This window comes from Paramisgurnus dabryanus, chromosome 20 (genome assembly GCF_030506205.2).
Source record: "Paramisgurnus dabryanus chromosome 20, PD_genome_1.1, whole genome shotgun sequence".
Taxonomy (NCBI): domain Eukaryota; kingdom Metazoa; phylum Chordata; class Actinopteri; order Cypriniformes; family Cobitidae; genus Paramisgurnus; species Paramisgurnus dabryanus.
The window spans coordinates 12,242,541-12,262,896 of NC_133356.1; the positions used below are offsets into that span (position 1 = coordinate 12,242,541).

The window sequence follows — 20,356 nt, forward strand, 5'->3', positions numbered from 1 at the left end:
AAGTTGCTATCAGTAATAATGACTTGAATTTGTCATTGTGTGATCAGTGAATCTGGCATTCTAATTTATTCTTCAGTTACAAATACTTATCCTAGATAAGCCGACATAATAAAAAAGGTATGCCACAGTGTTTTGACAAGAGTTCAATGTAAAGGCCAAAATTAATGATTTTGCGGTATTGGTGGATAAGGGTGGAAATCGGTTGCAATCTGCACTCCAAAAAAAATGCTGGGACAGACTGGTGTTGGGTCAAATTACCCAAGAATAGGTTAAATTACAACCCAACAGGTTGGCTTTGTCCCATTTTGACTAATGCGGTGTTTTTGACTAAAGGCAGCATTTTGGCAACATTGTGTGGCAATATTCAATATTGTGATCATTTATGTTTAAAGGATTAGTCCATTTTCTTAAAAAAAAATCCAGATAATTTACTCACCACTATTTCATCCAAAACGTTGATTTCTTCCTTTGTTCAGTCAAGAAAAAATTATGTTTTTTGAGGAAAACATTCCAGGGTTTTTCTCATTTTAATGGACTTTAATGGACCTCAACACTTAACAGTTTTAATGCAGTTTTAAAAGTGCAGTTTCAAAGGACTCTAAACGATACCAAACGAGGCATAAGGGTCTTATCTAGCGAAACGATTGTCATTTTTGGCAAGAAAAAAATATGCACTTTTAAACCACAACTTTTCTTCCTCCGGCTGTGTGACACGCCAGCGCGATCTCACGTAATTGCCTAATTAATACGTATCATTCGACTTACAACAACATCAGAACGGTCCTCTTTCTCCACACTTGTAAACACTGGGGCGTAGTTGATACGTCATCCGTGACCTCTTGTCGTGATGACGTATTAAGTGAGGAAGATGAGAAGTTGTGGTTTAAAAGTGCATTTTTTTTTTTCTTGCCAAAAATGACAATCATTTCGCTAGATAAGACCCTTATGCCTCATTTAGGATTGTTTAGAGTCCTTTGAAACTGCATTCAAATGGTTAAGCGTTGGAGTCCATTAAAATGAGAAAAATCCTGAAATGTTTTCCTCAAAAAACATAATTTCTCCTCGACTGAACAAAAACACACATCAACATTTTGGATGACATGGTGGTGAGTAAATTATCTTAATTTTTTTAAGAAAATTGACTTATCCTTTTAAGAAAATTTGTTTAGTGTCGGCTTTGTTATGGATTATGGGCAAATTCAGATCATTGTAGCTGAAAGTGCATAGTGTTCCTGTAGCGCAGATGGTAGAGCATTGCGTCAGCAGCACCAAAGGTCACGGGTTTGTTCCTTAGAAACAGACATGCGGATAAAAGATACAGCTTTTAATTTACTGCAAGGCCTTTTTTCATAAAAGCGTCTGCTGAATGCATAAATGTAAATGCATTGACCTAATGTAGCATCAGCGACAATCAAAATCGTCATCAATCACCAATTCCTAACATTTTCACAAAATAAAAAAATACCAAAAATAAATGTTTAAAAACAAACAACCTTCATCTCTCACAGTATGCTAGACTATACGGTGCATTTTTCTAATTCTGCTAGATCTTTAAAGACTCATGCCTGTCACATTGGCAGCATTAATTGGACTGGTGGGCTTGCCAGCCACACAATCAAAGGGCAACAAAACAACATGCTGACAAGCGTCGCCGCTTATTATCTACATTTAAGTCACTTATTTGGCCATTTCATTACGATAATGGCAGCAGCCATCATTCCATTATGTGCCGAAAAGCTTGGGGAGGTTAAACAAATGCGGTTTGCTTAAGGTCACAACTTCTGAATGCTCTGCGGTAGACAAACTCCTCCAGTGCTGGGAATCAACAGCATTTCTGCATCATCTCTGTATGACCCTGCGCTCCAGAGACTCTTTACTACTTTAACTGCTAATCTTTAGCCTCACTATCTGTATATATACACACTGTATTATGCATGCACCCTGTAGCTCAATTGGTATAGCATTGCGTTAGCAGCACAAAGGTCATTGGTTCGATTCCATAGAACACACAAACTAATAAAAAGTATACAGTGCAACATGCAAGCAAAATGTATATCTTAGTAATTTTGTGATGAAGAGGGATGTGCAAACAATTTTTCATAAACATTACCACTTTGTAGAAAATACCACGTATTAAAGAGTAACTAAACCCCAAACCAACTTTTTTTAGTTAATGATCTGTAAGAATGATGCTTTATTAGTGCTGTTCATTGATTTTAGTAAGTTTTTTGACATTTGGATATAAAGTGTTTCAATACTACAATATATGGTGTAAAAACGTCTGAGTGCTGCCCTCTTAAGGTTGAACGGTGGCTACTGCAGTTGAATTTTCCTATTGGATGTTGGGTCCAAGAAATGACTCGTGACATAAGCAGTTTCAAGCTCACCACGCCCTTGTTACAATCTCACCACACACTTAGTTCGTCCCCTCGATCTCCGTTGGGATCTGCCCACTTTTCTTGCATTTTTCAAATATTGCAGTGGGTGGAGTCAGGCTCTGACCAGGGGTTTAGTTACGCTTTAAAGCCTCATGTGCGATGTCACAATCACCTTTATTAAAACAGTGTATGATGAAAACAAATTGAAGAAATCTTATTGTGCATTTCTGGCAGAGCTTCTGTCGCAATGAATGAGGGTCATATCAGACTTTTCTCCATTTTCTCATGCCATATTCCACATGAACAAAATACAGATATATTATTAAAACTCGATATACCACCCAGCCCTACTGTAAGGCAATTTGGATAAGTGTCTGCCAAATGCATAAAATGTAAATCAAATATAATATCAACAGTCAGTTCAGCTTAGTCTTAGAGCCAACTAACAGAATTGTCATCTGTTTACAAATGTTTAAAAACTTGAAATTAATATTAAACTAATGCAAAATCAATCCAAGTATTAAAAATTTAACAATAAAGAAGTGCAAGGTGGCTCATTTATTGGATCTTGTGCGCAATCACAAAACTGCTACTTGGAGAAGATATGAGGGCATGTGTTATCTTGGGTTCAAATAAGGGCCAGAGAAAGCTAATGAACCAGACAACCGTGTTAACAGAACATAAAAAAGGTTACTGCAAACAGTAACTACAGGTTAGTGCTGAGAAAACATCAACAATTATTTGCCTTCACTTTTCAGGTGCCACTTCACGTTTTAAGCATGACTTATTTGGCCAAATACATTATGGGAGCACTGTAAACATATTAAAGGGACACTCCGCTTTTTTTGAAAATATGCTTATTTTCCAGCTCCCCTAGAGTTAAACATTTGATTCGTACCATTTTGGAATCCATTCAGCCGATCTCCGGGTCTGGCGGTATCACTTCTAGCATAGCTTAGCACAATCCATTGAATCTGATTAGACCATTAGCATCGCACCTAAAAATAACCTAAAAAAGTTTTGATATTTTTCCCCATTTAAAACTTGACTCTTCTGTAGTTACATCGTGTACTAAGACCGATGGAAAATAAAAAGTTGCGATTTTCTAGGCAGATATGGCTAGGACCTATGCTCTCATTCTGTCGTAATATTTAAGGACTTTGCTGCCGTAACAAGGCTGCAGGAGGCGCAATGATATTAAAATAGTCCCCTTAGTATCTTTCAATAGCATAGGATTATTTTCGGGCATTAGTACTATCATTGCGCCTTCTGCAGCCATGTCACGGCAGCAAAATCCTTGATTATTACGCCAGAATTATTACACCTATCTGCCTAGAAAAATCGCAACTTAATTTTCCGTCGCCTTAGTACACGATGTAACTACAGAAGAGTAAAGTTTTAAATAGGAAAAATATCGAAACTATGGTTATTTTTAGCGCAATGCTAACGGTCTAATCAGATTCAATGGATTGTGCTAAGCTATTCTAAAAGTGGTAGCGCCATGACTCGACGATCAGCTAAATGGATTCCAAAACGGTAAGAATCAAATCTTCCTGAATATGATTACAAAGTATTATTAGTCAAAAATCACAAAGGCTTTTGAAATAATATATGCTTATAACAGCATTAAACGTCAATCCATCCCATATTTTCAGCTTAGCACACTGCTGTGGTTGCGCAATAAGAACAATAAAGCCTGTCAAGCAAATTGAAACTTATTCCTTAACAATCTCCATTCGTTTGTCATTAGCATACAGATGGAAGAGAACAGGAGGTTGGTCTTAACAGCCATAAAGCTCAGATCCGTTCAATTCCATCTGTTTAAAGTGCAGGGTAGCTACCACATCATCGAAATCAATTTCCTTATACCACCATTTGATCTGCAATTGTGCTCAGAAGTGCAGATAAAGTTACGCACTAACCGAAAGAGAGTGCAGGCCCATTTCAATTTAAATATCAAGTCTAAATTTCACCCAGTAATGTGTTGCTCTATACTGAGCGTTTTATAATTATGGCCTGTTAATTAAAACTCACATCAACTGCATTTATCCCACAATTCATTGCAGGCCCTCGAAGGGGCTTTTGCAAAAAACAGCTCACTTTGTAAAAGACTCTGCTTTGTAATCAATCCGAGAATATTTGATCTGGAGCCTGTTTGCGTGTCTTTTCAATAGATACTCAGTAGGAATGGCGTCTGTTATGAAATGAGTGTGGAACGCTGGGAGAGGTCCTTTACTGGGAAGGAGAAAGAAAATCCAATTGTATCCCAGGCTTAGGGGTATTACTGAAAGGCGTAACTCTGATAAGCCCATGGTGGTCTGCATTAACCGACATGTCTTTTTCAGAAAGTCTAAGCAAATAACCTCCTTCAAAAATAGCACATGGTTTTTTAAATCTGTATTTGTGGAGCGCTGAACTGCCCATTATGAAAATGTTCAGAGGGACCATTACTGCAAAAATTCCCACCGTGGGCATGTAACCAAGCACCTAATAAGCATTTCTGCTAAGGCACAGACTTTTTGTTGATAGCTTGTATGGAAAGGCTTAAGCGAATGTCAAGAAAACTACAGATTAGTCATAAAAATGGACTAAACAGCAGAACGGGCAGGAAAAATGAGGAAACCAGAACACATCTGGGGAATTTCTGAGGAAAACAGCAACACAAAGACCAACCAGCAGGTGGCTTGGTGAAAGTCACTTCTGGGAAAATGTTCTTCTCAGGATGCAATGAATAAATTCATCTCTCTGCTTTTATCGGATTTCTCACCATCCGAATGCTTGTGCCTCTTCAGGTTCAGCAGGTCCTAAAAACACATTTACGCAGCATGATTTGATGGACACAATGTTTTGGCAAGTTCTCCGAGCCTCTCTTCCTTCCTTTTCATTTCATGGAACAGAACAAATCTAATGGTTTATATATGCTATAAACACGCTTTATCAATACTTTAATAGCTGTAAACAAATACTAACCCAGCAGGGTCTCGAGTCGTGAATATTTATTAGCTCACATAAAAGTGACTACATTTCAACATGTGGGCAGCTGTAGACATGTAGAGAACCCATGAGCTACATCCCCTTTATCCCAGTAATCTAAGACTAAAGTAAAACAAGAGGCATCAGTCACAACACGACATCCCTTGAATACAAACAGCTATCTAAACAAGTGCTGTGGATTTGGTCAAAACAACAGAGATGAGCGCTGGCGGTTTATATGAGGGTTGGAGCAGTCTTCTCAGGTTGCCGACGGGTCAGGATTCTTGTGGATGCACAGTGCCCCCTTTAGGCCAAAGATTCAAACAGCACCTTGGCTACAACACACCTCAGATTTAAAGCTTTAAAGAGAGAAAAACGGTTTATAATTCATTAGCATTTGACACAGTTAGATGGAGAATAGCTTTAAGAAGCTGGCAATGTATATAAAAGTGCTGGCCATGTTTTCTTAAAGGCATGGGTGTCCGTGACGGTATTACTGGGGGTCCTCCAAATACTGTTTGAATTCAATTTTTTTATCATGTATTTATTTATTATTTATTTATTTAGAAAAATTAAATAAGGCATCAAACAAAAATTTATGTATATGAAATAATAGAAATGATAATGATTTTCATATAAATAATATAAAAATTGATTAACATGAGGGTTCCCCCATCAAAATCTATTTAGAAAATTAAAATGTTATATAGTATATTAACAGTATGTATTGTTGTATACAAAAATGCTAATTTTAATATATTTACAAATTAAGCATCATACAGTATGTAAATCCAGTCTTAATTTGAAACATTTACTGGGGGCCTTGCTCCTCCTCTCTATCCATTAAAGGGATAGTTCACTTTAAAATAAAAATTGTCGTCATTTACTCATCCTCATTTTGTTCTAAACCTGTATGAATTTCTTTTTTCTGATGAACACAAAAGAAGATATTTTGAGAAATGATGCTAAACACACAGCAGTAAGTATCCTTCCATAGACTTCCATAGTAGGAAAAAAATATTTTGAAAGTATTGTGATAAATGATGAAGAAAATATTTTGATAAATGATGGTAAGCACACATTTGACGGTACCCATTAAATTCCATCATATTTTTTTATTCCTACTATGGAAGTCTATGGTCACTATCTGCTGTGTGTTTACCATCATTTCTCTAAATATCTTCTTTTGTGTTCATCAGAAAAAAGACATTTATACAGGTTTAGAACAACATGAGGATGAGTAAATGATGACAGAATTTTCATTTTTAAGTCAACTATCCCTTTAAGGGGTCATCGGCGTGAAATGAGTTAAAGCCTCTGCTTTAAAGGGTTAGTTCACCCAAAAATAAAAAATTCTGTCATCCTTTACCCACTCTAATTTTGTTACAACCCTGTATAAATTTTTTTTGTTCTGATGAACAGGAATGAAGATACTTTGAGGAATGTTTGTAACCAAACCATTTGTGAGCCCAATTCACTTCCAAAAAAACTAATATTATGGAACTAAGTGGGTCTCACAAACGGTTTGATTACGAACAAATTTGTTCGCACATTTTACAAACAAATTTGTGCGTACGCATGCTTAGTGAATGAGACTCATTGTTCAAAATATCCTTCGGTCATCAAATTTGATGAATTTTCCCTTTTGGACGCAAAACGTATGTGCAAATTCCTACTTTATTCCCGATTTAGTGATTTTTGTGAATCTCAAGACCATTCAGCTTGCCACATATACATTTCGGCTGTTGGCATTTCCTGGCGGTTAAATATGTGCGCATATAAAATAACGCCATGTTGTTTTTCTTTGACTAGGATTTTGTGTTGTTCTTGAACATTATGATACTCCTTAAACAAATAATTTAGCGGCAAAGGCTCCTGAATGGCCTTGAATGTGTGCGTTATATTACAGCTATGTGCTGAAAAAAATTCTGTACATGATTTCCATCACGCTGACAGTATTAACAAGACTTTTTAAAGCAATTCAGCCCTCCACACACACACACATCCACAGTTATTTTACTGTTCATCAGAGCAGTAACTGCCATGGGCCATGGCCATTGATTTTCCAACTGTCCAACCCAAACACTGGACGTGGATTTAAACTGTGTCTGGATTTGTGTGTGTGTGTTTGGGAGGGTCTTAATTCAGCTTTACTGACCTATAATAATATTGGCTATAGATCAAAAACAGATTTTATCAAGGGCCAAACAGGAATAGAGCAAAATGTTTAGTCTCATCTCACTTTCCTTCCTCATCCATCTAAACACACACGTTCAAACACTTACTTATGTCAGGATATTCCATAAACTTCTATTGTTTTTCAGAGCACAAGTTCACACACTAAGTTATCCGAGGACATTCCATAGACTTTGATTGTTTTTTAGAGCACTAGTTGAGTGCGCCAACTCAACTAGTGGATGTCTAGTTGAGCACAAAGGGGGATTTTACTCCAGTTTGTCAGGTCTTGGGGTACACTTTTTTCCCCAAAATATCCTTAAGTATGTACACACAATCTTGCTCAAATCACTGCAGAAACATTTCTGCTGAAAATAACTTGGCAAGTCCTTAAATTGTCCAGCTTCCCACATCCTTAAACAATCAGAGACAAAGAAAATATCCTTGAAAGAATGACAGCTCTTATTGATCTTCAGCAAGGTGTGTTTTACCATAAGAAAACTTGAGTTTTCTGTCTGGTCTTAGATGACAGCCATTACCAGGCTTATATGAAAACTGTGCTAACAAGAAAAACAATGTCAAAATTTTGGGGACGAATACCATTGGCTGTTCAATATTTCTGTAGTGTCTTCCATACGTGAGGCTCTCCAAGTCTCACCAGTCTTTCTGCATATCTAAAACTACACTTTTTAAAATCATTCACTGCGAATCATTATAAAATACATACTATTTCTATAATTTCAATAAATCTTGTATCGCTAACACCCACTAAAACATTCATCATGGTGCATACATTGAACAGAAATATGATAGACTTTAAATGTGACCCTGGACCATAAGGGATCATCTAAAAGTTGAAAATAAGCTTTTCATTGATATGCGGTTTGTTAGGATAGGACAATGGGTCTCATTCACTTAGCATGCGTACGCACAAATGTGTGCGTGAAATGTGCGTACACGTTTTCATGAATAAATCGTGATTCAACAAAAAATTTTGTATCAAAATGTGCGCAAAAATTCAAGAAAATCTAAAATCACTCTTACGCATTAATCACGTACGCTATAATCAAATACTAGGCTATATATATATTTATTTATTTATATAATTATTATTATTATATTTTTATTATTATTATTATTATTATTATTATTATTATTATTATTATATTATTATATTATTATATTATTATAATTATTATTATAATTATTATTATTATTATAATTATTATTATAATTATTATTATAATAATAATTATTATTATTATTATTATTATTATTATTATTATTATTATTATTATTATTATTATTATTATTATATACACACACATTATATTATACATAATTATAGTCTACTTTTTATCTACACATATAGAAGATGCGAGTAATGACAAATCTTCACGCTTTTCTTTTCGGATTTCTTTTTGAGCTCTTTTGCTTCTATGACAAACTGCTCTAAAATTTTCTGTGGACTAGCGCTGCATGGTGGAAAACCCTTATATGGAGCTTGTTTGGGCGTGTTTATGCAAATTACCAACCTTGTGCAACAGCCCAAATTCACTAACGTAAGAACAAGTACAAACTAATGTACGTCGCACGTGTTCGTGTTGTGAATTTGGTGGAAAGTTTTCTTGAGAAGATCAAGTGTGTGTATAAATATGAAAAGCTTACACAATTATTAGTGAATGAGACCCAATATTTGGCCAAGATATGAACATTTGGAATCTGAGGGTGTAAACAAATCAAAATATTCAGGAAATCGCCTTTAAAGTTGTCCAAATAAAGTCATTAGCAACTGCATCCACTCACAAAAAAATGCAGCTTTGATATATTTAAAATAGGAAATTTACAAAATATCTTCATGGATTTTTGGCATAAAAGAAAAATGTATATTTACCCATACAACGTATAGTAGGGTATTGCTACAAATATACCCGTGAGACTTAAGACTGGTTTTGTGGTTCAGGATCACAACTTTACTTCTCACGTCTTTCACATAAAAAGGCATCTCTAGTATACTTTTAGCAACATAAGCTCTGATTTATTTCTTGTGTACGGTCTTATATCTTTTTTTTTTTTTTTTTTGAGAGGACAGAATAGACGCAGGCCCTTTTTTCCCCTTTTTGCAAAACGTGTTAAGGATTCTTCTTCTCCCACTCTCAAATGTCAATTACAAAAGAACCGAGGCCCATCTTTGGTTAAACATGCAAGTGCTCTCCATTAAGCTTTGTGACTCATAGAACATTTAATGTTCAGAGTGCATTAGACTCCATTACTGTATTCATCCGTACTGAGTCTCACCCCGCTACAGGGCAAGAGACATAGCTTTCAGTTTCTCTTTTAAAGAGCTCCCATAATTACAAAACGACATTTCTCATCGTCAGCACAAAGGCTGCGCTCAATTGCAAGCTTTAAATATCTCCGGTTTAGTCGAGATGAAAAATACTTTTTCGATTGTACTTTGAGTTTCGTCTTTAGTTTATTTTTCAGTTAACACACAGACGTTTTTTGTGAAAGCTCTATATTTAACAGCTCCATCGCCTGACCGCCCTGTCAGATGTCAAAATTTTTTATTTGGTGTTTGTTTTGTTTGCTTAGCGAAACAGCACCTTGTGTGAAAACAAGAAAGGGAGAGCAATTAAAATTTTTGCACCCATCACGGCCTTGGTGTCAGTTGCGATTTCAATTAGCAGCTCTGACAAGAAATTTATTTCCATGAAAAAATAATTGGCCATCCAGAGAGTGATTTAAAAACCCATTTAACGTGCTTACAGCCTCACCTCTCTCAGCATGCAGCATGAAGCCGTCCAGAATTAATTACTGTTGCCATTTAATTTCATGCCGCCTGACATTTTCAATGCAAACGCTACATGGCCTGAGTGTAAAAGCAGCGCACTTTATTAACTAATAATGCTGGATTAAAATCAATCTTTTTATTTTCGGTGAAATCACAAAGACAAAAAAACTATGAGGATTCAGTTGATACATGCTCCTGAATGCGACCGTGATTGGTTGATCGGTGTCTTGTGTAGAAGTAAAAAAATTAATCTACTGAAATACAAGCAAGAATGGCTCATCACAAATTGGAGTCTGTCAAGCACTGTACAGAATAAATAAATAAGGTAATTCATTTAGTTCCAGATCCATTACAGAGATGTCAGGCAATGCAGAACATGTGATTACTATGAGATGCCTCGCTGAACTAATTCAAAAGTGTGAACCAAATGAAACAGTATGACAGATTGTATGATTGTCACCTCTTGGTCTTATTTTTACTGATGATTTAATGTTTAAAGAAATAGCTCCCCAACCAAAAAACATAAAAAAACACTATGATGTTTTAGGTAGAACTATTTCTTTATACAGTCGTGTCATTTATGGCCATACCTATAAACCCCAGATGAACTAATCAGAGTATTTAAACCCAAGTTTGAAGATTATAATAATATTACATGATCTGAATTAGGCCTTTTGATTGAACAAGAGCCTTTTATTGCAGTAATATTCCTCAACATTAAATGCTTTAAATTGGTTGAAGGAAGCTGGGTTACTGGGTGGGAAAAAGAGATGAATAAAAAACGATTATATTCAGGAACAGTTTATGACAAGATGATGGCTCTTGCGTCAACCTCGCCACATAATTATCAGAGCAACGGGGATAATCAGTCAATTTTATTCGCTTCCAAGAGTTTTTTACAGTCCCTCTCTGCAAGGCCGGGGACAGTGTAAACACAGACGGATGTGTGCACGGACACCGGAAATCAGACTGTGGGAGTGCACGACGAAAATAACAATGATTACTCATAAATCCCCACAAAGAGGAAGAGAAAAAGTCAGAAATGGCTCTTTCTTGATTACCTAGGTAGTTAAATAGGTAGGATGACGAAGAGGCCAAATTAGAGGACACGTCTCCCCCTTAAGCAAAAATCTGGAAAATCAGTGAAATTGCCCCATAGATTTATTGAAACTCTTCTTTTTTCGTAATGGTAAAATTTTGTAATTGTTAAACTTTTAAAATGGAGGAATTATGGTAAACAAACACCCTGAAGATCTTTTTGGCAAAAGCTTGCATAATGTTGCACTTCCACCCAGACAACTAGAAACCCGAGCAACTCTATGCAATCATAAAGAGGCTTTGCTCTTATCGCATTACAGCTTTTTGAGATGAAAACATCATTCCAGGAATCAAAACACAAAAACACTAAAGCAAAATGGGGCTTTAAGAATAAGTCTAAAGCCATGTTGCAATAATACGATTACTTTCCTGGCCTAAGCCATTGGCCTTTGATGGATGAACAGCCACCCGTCTGCATGATAAGTCGCCTCCATCATACTCTGAGCCTTTAAACCAATTACTTTTCTAATTCAATTGCACGATCCCCAACTGGGTTCTTAAATGTGACCGCTGATGGGAAGAACCTGCCAACCAACTTGTTGAAACTTTGTCCGCATTGCAAACAAACGCATGATTCATTCTGCTTGCAAATGCAGTTTCACATCATTACAATTGCATCAGACCCCCATATTAGAGCAGCAGCCCTATCTGGTGGTTCTCATTTCCTGTTTTCTTTGCATACCATATGAAACTTTCTGCTAGGTTGCACTATACTAAAGGTCAAATCACATAACCGTCACAAAACAGAATGTTACTCATGAACTCATAAAATGTGACCGGTGACTTACATCAGGGGAGGTTCTAGGGGTCCACAGAAAATCTGAGTACAATTAGATTTTTTATTTTAGGCTTCAAAATTACGTTTCCCTCTCTTTTTATACTACACTTCAAAATAAGTTATACTGCATGTGCTTTGTATCTTTCTAGCGTTTCTTTATTATTTCACTCTCCTTTATCTCGCTCAGTGGGGTTTATAAGGCAGTAATCATTGTAAAGCTGCCTGCTATGAAACAATATTTATTTTCAAAGTCGCTGTAGCAGAAATACATTTTTAATTGAAAATGTAGCATAACTCTAAAGGGGGTCGCACACCAGACAAGAAGCTCCGTGTCGCGCCATGAATCTAAAAACAGAACACATTATTTTCTATGAATGTACGGCGGCACCTGGCGGCGGGTGTCCGCTGGGACTTAAGACGCTGCTCAAATCCCTGTCACGCCACAGAGCGCCACTTACATAGTTTAACTTTAAATAACATTATATTTGTCCCAAATTGTTAACCCAACCGCGATTAACATTGGCTGCTTACGTATATTTTGCATTTTGAAGTAGACGCTATCTGATTAAGCTTGCGCTATTTAATGTGCACTTCCAGTGTACGATACCTTTCGAAAATCTGTTAAAGGTGGGGTGCATGATCTCTGAAAGCCAATGTTGACATTTGAAATCACTAAAACAAATATGCCCCTACCCTAATAGAATCTGGACCTTCTTTTGATAGACCCACCCCACACATACGCAACCCAGGCAATGATGTCGGTTAGTAGACACGCCCCTTATTGCTGATTGGCTACAAATGTGTTCTGGTAGTCGGGCATGACTCCCTTTTCCAAAGTGTTTTTTCAAAAATCATGCAACCTGTCTTTAAAATAAAATATTTGATTATTCTTAACCATGCAACGAGAAAAATGTGTATCTTAAACATGTAGTTGGCCAGAAAGGCTTTCTAGTTAAAGTCATGCTACATCTGAAGAGGACAGATAAACAAAAAAAAAAAAACTTAGATGCTCAATCAATCATGAACAATAATGTGAATGAACAGCACAAACCAGCTGCTGAGAATTTCTGTTTGCAGTTACAAATTCAACAGTCCGGTAAAAATTACAGACTCTCATCAAAAATAAGTTTCAGACGTCCAGCTTTTTCTTATCATGCTCTGTATTCAGAGATGTTAAACACTTCCGTTGTATGAATGACACGGAGATAAGCAGCTTTAGGGGAAAAAATCTAATTTCTATACAACTTAATCATCTACTAGACTAGACAATACAATAAATATTAAATAATCTAGGCAAGTCAGGTCTTGAGGTAAACCATGACAGTGTTTTATGCACTCTCGCCACAACGGAAACCATTGAATTAGTTTGTTTTTTGCAGAACGTCTATTTTAAGCATTGCTTTTCCTCAGAAGTAACAGATTTGAATCACCATACAATGTTAAAATGTAAAAATATTTTAAACACCATTGCTGTGACATGAGAACAAGACAATTAACAAGCTAGAAACATGCAAAATACTCTCTATGTGAGCAAAATTTGCAAATGAATACAAATCATTTTTTACACATTGCTTTGATGGCTTCCTCTACCAGACAAATTGTTTAATTCGGAAGTGGAAATTTCAACACATCTTATCACTTAGAAATAACATGACTACAGAACTGATAGTGAAAGAATATAAACATAAAAATGCACTGTTATAAGAAACAAACAGTGTATGAGAAGATAAACCATTAGCAGAAGTATTTAACTCTGATCCTCTCTTGCAGAGTTTAGTTGCAATACTAATCAAACTGTAATTTTTAGTAATTCTTGCTTTATTATTAAAGTTTAAATCTAAACTATGAGAGTAACCCTGAATCTACACTGCATGATCACCCAGAAAAATGTAGTCATGCCTATACCGCTTACAGACACTAGAGGGAGGACCAGCTCAACAAATACAAAGCGCAATATACCATGTGCAAAAGTCAACAACTGGAGAAAAGAACCAAGTGCAAGATCTCACAAGTAACAACTACAACTCATTACTGACTTGGGTTTCATAAAAAACAACTGCATCACGTTCATCATCCGTTTATAGTCTGGCCGACTTTATCCCGAAGCTTTAAGAGAGAAATTGATTAGAATCAGAATACTCACCGGCATTTACTATGGCATCCACCTCCAGAATAGTAATGTCACCTTTGTACAGAGACACTTTATCAGCCAGAGAGGAAGACTTCTGTTCTTTACCCTCTGTATGGAGCAGAATAAAAGATTATGTAGACAATGCAATACTAATAAATATCACGTTCATTAAAGGCCCTAAAACAGTCCACTGACCTACATCTACTTTGTAAACACTCAGTTGTAAACACTGTGGTTTGATGAAAGTGTATGCAGGGTTCCCACACCTTAGTAACTTTAAATTCAAGGACCTTTCAAGGATTATCCAGGCCCAATACCCTCAAATTCAAGGACTTAATGTGGGGACACATTTTAAGTGAGAGCAAGGTTACATCGTGTTACCTTTTAAGATACATTGTTACAGTTCCCTTTCGAAGGAACTCGGCTGCGTCACTGCGGTGACACTTTGGGGACATCTCCAGGGGTAAGTGCTTCTGAATGTGTATATCAAATTAAACCAATGGTGAGGATTAACGAAAAGACAGGGTGACGCAGGAGCCAGGAAGTATGGCAAGATTTCAAATAATGATAAAGACGGCGTTACAGGGACGCAGGAAGTATGGCAAGGAGACGCAGCGCCTCATTCCCTTCTCAGTGAACAACAGTTACATACGTAACCTGAGACGTTTTCATTTGTCAAACACAACTATGCAAAAAAGCATTTTGGTATGAATCAACATTCGCATACAGAAGATATAAGCATTTAAAGTGAACACTTTAGCATGTGTGCTTAAAAAGCCTAGAATTTTTATGATATTATCCTACACTACACAGGGAATAATATGGATTTTTTTTCCAGAAAACTTCTTGCATAAAATATATTCAAGCACTTTCAATGACCTGTATCTATGCATGTATATTTTCAAAAACTTCTCAGGGCCTTGAATTTTTTTCCCAAGATCAACAACCTTTCAAGGATTTCAATGACCCGTGGGAACTCTGTGTATGTCAGCTATCCACCAAGTGGATTGAGAGTATGATTGTGTGTTATCAAGACAAAATGTTTATATTTTTAGTAAAGTAGTATTGAGGAATATTATCACAATTGACTGCTAATGTCTGCGAACATTGATATTATATTTTAAAGGGGACATATCATGAAAATCTGACTCATGTTTAAGTGCTATAATTGGGTACCCAGTGCTTCTGTCAGCCTAGAAAATTTTAAAACAATTAACCCAGCAACAAAGTTTTGGTAAACCATTTTCTGCTAGCATGTGAAAAAAATATGTAATTAACATTTGGCTCCCCTTGTGATGTCAGAAAGCGATAATACAACCCCTTAAACTGCACTATCCAACCATGGCACTGCCATTTAGTGCCGAGATCAGCTCATTAGCATTTTAAAGGACACACCCAAAAACACCAAATCACATCTACAAAGTGACAGTTTTAACATATATTAATAAATTATCTATATGGGATTTTGAGCTAAAACCTTACATATTCTGTGGACATCAAATATTTAATTTTACATTTTTAAAAAGTAATTTCTGTAATGGAACAGGCATGTTGAATATAGGCATCCTTCTACTAATAGCCAAATCACCTACTGGAGTTTCAATATCATCTACAAAATCAGAGAGTGGGAACCAACAAAATCAGATCTGGCTGGTTACTGGCATGCAACACTGTGCATATGGGTCTGAAGAACAGCTAGCAGCCCAACGATTAGGACGTCCAAACCATCAGGCCCCAAACTGTTGCCATTAGCCAGTGAGCAACCCAATGAGATCTTACAGGCTGCAGAAAATACAAAGAATTTGCACAAGCACATGCAAATGTGCAAGCAATTGTGTTTATTGTGCTTATTTGCATAATTGCCTGTAACACCTGCAGAATTTCCTCTAAGATAAGGAGATAATGTGAATGAAACAGGTCACCTCCTCTTGTCAGATCATCTCCAGGCTTGCTGGCACAGGACAAAGCCATTTGGTGGAACACAAACATGAAGTGTTAGTAACAAACCTCATCCAAGTCAGCGGAAATGGCCCATTTAGTATTTGTGATACCTTCTCACTACAAAAACTAAAGATAAAATGGCCTGGTTCTAAGTGAAATATTTCAGATTTTAAAACCTTGTTTACATTACATGTATGCATTTTCCAGAGGCTTTTATCCAAAGCGACTTACAATGCAATACAAGGTATACATTTATCATTATGTGTGTTACTTGGAGCGAACCCACAAAGTTTGTGGTGCTATAACAATGCTCTACCACTGAGCTAAAGACGGTTTCATCGAATGAACTCTTCTTGTTGAAAATAACTAATTTTTTTGTTTCCTATGTAATCTACGTGTTGTTTATTTTGCTTTTTATATAAATAAACTACATTAAAAGGACTTTGTTGTTATTTATTCTTATCGGATTTTACCGGAAGTTACGTGATGACAACGAAAGCCGCTTGTTTATGTTGTTACTGCTGAAACCGTCAATAGAAAGACCTTGTTTAAATGCGTTGTTTCTAAAGAAAGAAAATGTATATTTGGATGTGCAGAGATAACTAACCCATTTGTAAGATTGCTATCAAGTTAGTTGTTTGAGAACAGCCCACCACAGTAAGATCAGCTCAGCCTATGAATTTGGGGTAGGTCTCTCAGTTTTTAGAGGAAGATGAAACAAGCTTATTTTGTTGTAAGAAAATTTACAGATCACAGGGAGTTACTTACCCATAATTCTTACATAATTCTTGGTCACAGAAACATGCAATAGCAAGGCAATGCATTATTAAGGTAATGTGGTCATGTGCTGTACATTCTACGGCGTTCATGTGTACTTTCATAACATTAGGCTACATAAAGCAATAAAATAGCGTTGCGCCTTTGGAAAATTGTGTTTTTACTGCCTATATCTGAAAACTTCTTAAGAAGGAACTTTCTTCAACACAGCTTGGTATATTTATCCAGAGGTGAAGCGTGAACTCGACGAGAGATGCTGTGCACTGGGTGGTGTTGCCAAGTCCTCTGCTTTTTTTTAGTTCAGATTTGGGTTACTGTTTGAACCAGGGGTGGGCAATTCTGGTCCTGGAGGGTCTTGCAGAGTTTAGCTCCAACCCTAATCAAGTACACTTGAACTTTACTTGCAAGCAATACTGAAAACTTTGATTAGATTTTTTTCACGTGTGCTTGATTAGGGTTGGAGCTAAATTCTGCAGAACTGTGACCCTCCAGGACCAGAACTGCCCACCCCTGGCTTAAACTGTCTGTGGGTTTTTTTTTTCCTGAGGTTAAAGATGAAAGGATTTTGTGCATTAGTTATTGGTTTTGGATTGTGAGGAGCCATTGGAATGCTTTTGGGCTAGTTTTGAATGTCCATGGCGATGGTTTAACGCAAATCTGGCAACCCTAGCTGTGCGCTTGCGCAGACGTTCGGTTCAGATTGTATAGAATGTACATGTAAACCAACATTTTAATCAGATTGCAATTTTTAGGGGGAATGTGAACTGTATTGGCGTAACCATCAATCACATTAAGTTCAGTCGGACTGACAAAATGTTGTGCATGTAAACATTGCCAATGACATGTATATTAGTGCCATGTCAAAGAACCTTGTGTACCATTTGGTATTTTCAAATGTTTTACCAGTACAACCCTTACTATCTCAAAGCATTAGTGTAAACCTTAACATTATCTCACTGGTGATCTTACAACATCTATGCCTTTCTTTTCTGATCTTTCGGTTTACAAAAACAGAACTTTGATGACAAGAAGCAAAACTATCTCAGAAGTAACAATAAAACTACCTAACCTTCTTTGAACTGGGACAGTACCTAATGCCCTTTTCAAACTTTTGGCAGGTTCGTCCATAAATAAGCCATGACATTTGAGATGGGCAAGACTGATTCATGTGTCTGGTCAGGGTGAGACTGATCCAAGTGTCCTCTGTATTTAAAAGGGCAGCAAGACACTTGCATGCATAGCAGTGCCTATCATGCCTGCTGGCAGAGAAGGGCATAAAACAACTGGTCTGGTTTTCTTACTGAGAATGACTGTGCAATTTCAAGAAAAATAGCTCTTAAACCATCAACAAAATCAGACAAACTTTTATGAATTTGAAAATGACCCATTTTACACTTCTATTGCATAAACATCCAAACATCTGGGCTATTTAATGACAATAATTCAACCCTATACTGTGATATTTATGGTTTTGTTTTTAGCCAAATAAAAGCTTCAACAATTGCAATGCTTGTTTTTAAACAGTGTTCTCATCAGGTTAAGTTAAGAAAGCCCTTAACTGTATGCTACAGTATTGTCATTGACTTTCGTTCTTAACTGGTCATGTAACTGGCTGCAGGTGTTGGTGGGATTTACCTGTGTTGTTCTCATTACTTGCCCAGCTGGGAATCTTTTCCAGTGCCACGTAGTTGCCCCGATAATCTTTGCGTCTCTCCTCAGTTGTGAGGCTGAGTAAGCGATCTGTGGAACAGAAGAGTTGATGTCATAACGTTAGCATTTTCACAATGCGGGATTGCAGATAGATGAGAGGATGTATTGTGAAGCAAGGCTAATCAGTTTATATAGAACTAGAGGGGCTCATAAAGGAACATCTGTGACCATCTTTATGCAATGCTGTCAGAGTGCTGTACTCTTTGGTGTGGTAATTGTGGCAGCCGGCTAAGTATCTGAGAAAGAACTGACAGGCTAATGAGGGTACACTGCTCGGCATACAGCTGCAGGCCCACGTTGCATGCTTGACACTGAACCAGACCAGTTTCACTTTTGCTTCTTCTGATAAGCTTTATTGGGATATTTCAGTGCAGAACTACTTTTCCAGCAAGTAATTTGATTTTGCATGGTAAACGATGAGTACCAACAATATATCTGGGCATAAGATGCTTTGTAAAACCAAAGTTAAATTAGAAAGCACAATAAAAATGCAAATGTTTAATGCAAACTTATTGACTACACTCCCAAAACTTCCTAAAAGTTTCTTAAAACTCCTTGGATTGTGTAATTCTTCTATGATTATTTTATCTATATATAAAAATACATCAGACAAATTTTAAAACTCCAAAGAGGTTTTTCTACAATATTTTCTCTCACTCAAGACCGTAAAACTTCAGCTTCGCTCTCACACACTTGATATAAATCAGCCCCAGAGTGTTCCTGCAGACGCTACCGATTTTTCACGCTGACTGCCCCTACGTCTTCCTTTCCTAGCATCTTTATTAATTTATTTATTTTCTGTTTTTATCTTCCAGCACTCCTTATTGCTAGACCAGCAAAGGCGTCATCCAAAAGGTCCCCTTTGTGAGCATAATGTGCACTTTTTTATTTTAATGCAAGCAGCATTCCTTGCACATTTCATGGAATGCCAAAAAACACATTTTTATATACATATTTTATAAACATATGCTCATCTATAGCTCAGTGGTACAGCATTGCGTTAGTAGCGCAAAAGTTCATGGGTTCAAACACATGGAACTTGCATACTAATAAAATGTGTACCTTGTAATGCACTGCAAGTCACTTTGGATAAAAGCATGTGCAAATGTGTAAATGCATATAACATAACGTATACTATTATGAATCAGGGGAGGAGGTATTGCAAGAAATTACTATTATGAAGCATCATCACTGGCTACATTGTTGCAATGCCGGAACACTATGTATATACCGTACTGTATTCTAAACTATTCAATCATTATCATCATCACTGGCTACAAAGTTGCACTGCAGGAAGCCAAGAACACTTACCATGTATATACCTTACTGCATTCTTAACTATTCAATCCTTAAGGCTTAAATTTCAGGTCACACTCATGACAAATACATGCAAACTTTGTTGCAAAACATGACCATAAATGACTAAAGTGGCTATATGTAACAGATGATGCAGACAATCTAAATATACCACTGGTTTAACTCTCTACTGTCCCATAGACTAGAACAACCAATTTAAGGTCTTTGGATTTACTTGGAAAGAGTGACAGCTGAGTACCCTTGCATGATATAATCTTACTTATTAGCCATAATAACACACACTT

At 36.6% G+C, this 20,356-nt stretch overlaps 1 protein-coding gene across 6 annotated transcripts in view; it reads right to left on the minus strand.

Annotated features, from left to right (window-relative positions):
• The window catches only part of macrod2 (mono-ADP ribosylhydrolase 2), a 690,444-nt gene that overhangs the window by 669,386 nt on the left and 702 nt on the right, over nt 1-20,356 (minus strand). For all 6 annotated transcript variants that reach the window (XM_065296426.2, XM_065296424.2, XM_065296422.2 and 3 more), the window contains exons 2-3: nt 18,681-18,785; nt 14,340-14,435 (exon numbers count right to left, since the gene is read on the minus strand). In XM_065296426.2, the coding sequence (XP_065152498.1) occupies nt 14,340-14,435; nt 18,681-18,785 (201 nt within the window). The remainder of the gene's footprint in view (nt 1-14,339; nt 14,436-18,680; nt 18,786-20,356) is intronic.